At 53.6% G+C, this 1,480-nt stretch overlaps 1 protein-coding gene across 1 annotated transcript in view; it reads right to left on the bottom strand.

Moving 5' to 3' along the window:
• Window positions 1–682, bottom strand: part of LOC119114900 (Golgi-specific brefeldin A-resistance guanine nucleotide exchange factor 1) — a 17,791-nt gene extending 17,109 nt beyond the window's left edge. The window contains exon 1 of the mRNA XM_037238962.1: window positions 662–682. Coding sequence (XP_037094857.1) covers window positions 662–682 — 21 coding nt within the window. The remainder of the gene's footprint in view (window positions 1–661) is intronic.
• Window positions 683–1,480: the final 798 nt, after the last annotated feature.

The following is a 1,480-nucleotide window of genomic DNA, read 5'->3' as shown; positions in this document are numbered from 1 at the left end:
GGCGAGCCTTTACTGTCCCAAGGGGAACGTGGCCAGACAGGATGCGGCGCCAGTATACTGATATACGTATCTGTAAAAACATGCGCGGTCGATAATCAGCAATATATTCTTCCATTAATGTAACAAGCGTGGCATGGTGAGTGCAACAAAGGTAGCGAAGGAGCCTTCCGCGGTGAAATGCTAGATACGAAATTCAAGAATTTGACTGAGGATTGCGCAGTATCGCAGGGTACGAGATGAAGACGGCACCCGCGGGCCAAGGATGCGATGAAATTTTGCCTTATCCTACGAAGAAAACACTGTCGAAATACGTGGGCGTATCGTAATACATACCGAACTTCACGCATGCAAGCACCACGCTGGCCAGTCTTGTTCTTAGTCATCACTCTCGTAATCCTTGTTTGCGCCACAGCTGTGTCCCTTATCCCGGGTTCTCGTCTCTATCTCGATGTTCATCCTCCTTATTTCATCTTTAGGCCAGGGTGGGGGCTGGTCCACGCTTTTGCTCCCCATACAACTCGCTTCTTTTGTGGACGTACTGCTGCTGCTCGTCAAAAGTGTCCAGCACAAACGGCTAAGACCTCCGCCTTTGACGTGGCATTCCCTCTCATAAGAAGCGCTCCTGTTGGAATCCACACTGACGGACGGCCAGCCACATCACCAAGAGACCGCCGACATCCATACCGACAGACGGTCACCCACATCACCAAGAGACCGCCGACATCCATACCGACAGACGGTCACCCACATCACCAAGAGACCGCCGACATCCATACCGACAGACGGTCACCCACATCACCAAGAGACCGCCGACATCCATACCGACAGACGGTCACCCACATCACCAAGAGACCGCCGACATCCATACCGACAGACGGTCACCCACATCACCAAGAGACCGCCGACATCCATACCGACAGACGGCCACCCACATCACCAAGAGACCGCCGACATCCCTACCGACAGACGGTCACCCACATCACCAAGAGACTGCCGACATCCATACCGACAGACGGCCACCCACATCACCAAGAGACTGCCGACATCCACACCTGTCAAACAAAACGCTAAACACTCCCTTGGAAGCAGGAACGAGCCGTGCATCTGATATGTCGGAGTGGGGAAGGGCCGAGGCCCATGGCTCGCGGCCGGCTAACCGCGCAGTGTGTACCTCGACGCTCGCCAAACTCCGTAACACTGGATGAGCCGATGGAATGAGTGCTGAGACCGTCGCTTCTCCTTCCCTGAGTGGGCCTTGCCGTCTCGGATCTCAGATCCGCAACTCGATCTATATTGGAATGACTTCGACATCTCTTTCATGATTCATGACGGTGCACCTGCAGGAGGCAACGCCAGACCGACATATGTGCAAACCCCACCATAAAAGTCCTACGCTCTAGCTCGACTGAAAACACCCAGATTCCAAAATCATGCCCAAACAAACGCCGCTTACAAGTTCTTGAAGCCATCCTTATCAGAA

Source organism: Pollicipes pollicipes, unplaced genomic scaffold, assembly GCF_011947565.3.
Source record: "Pollicipes pollicipes isolate AB1234 unplaced genomic scaffold, Ppol_2.1 Scaffold_1600;HRSCAF=1878_pilon_pilon_pilon, whole genome shotgun sequence".
Classification (NCBI taxonomy): domain Eukaryota; kingdom Metazoa; phylum Arthropoda; class Thecostraca; order Pollicipedomorpha; family Pollicipedidae; genus Pollicipes; species Pollicipes pollicipes.
This window is presented reverse-complemented; position numbering and strand designations above follow the sequence as displayed.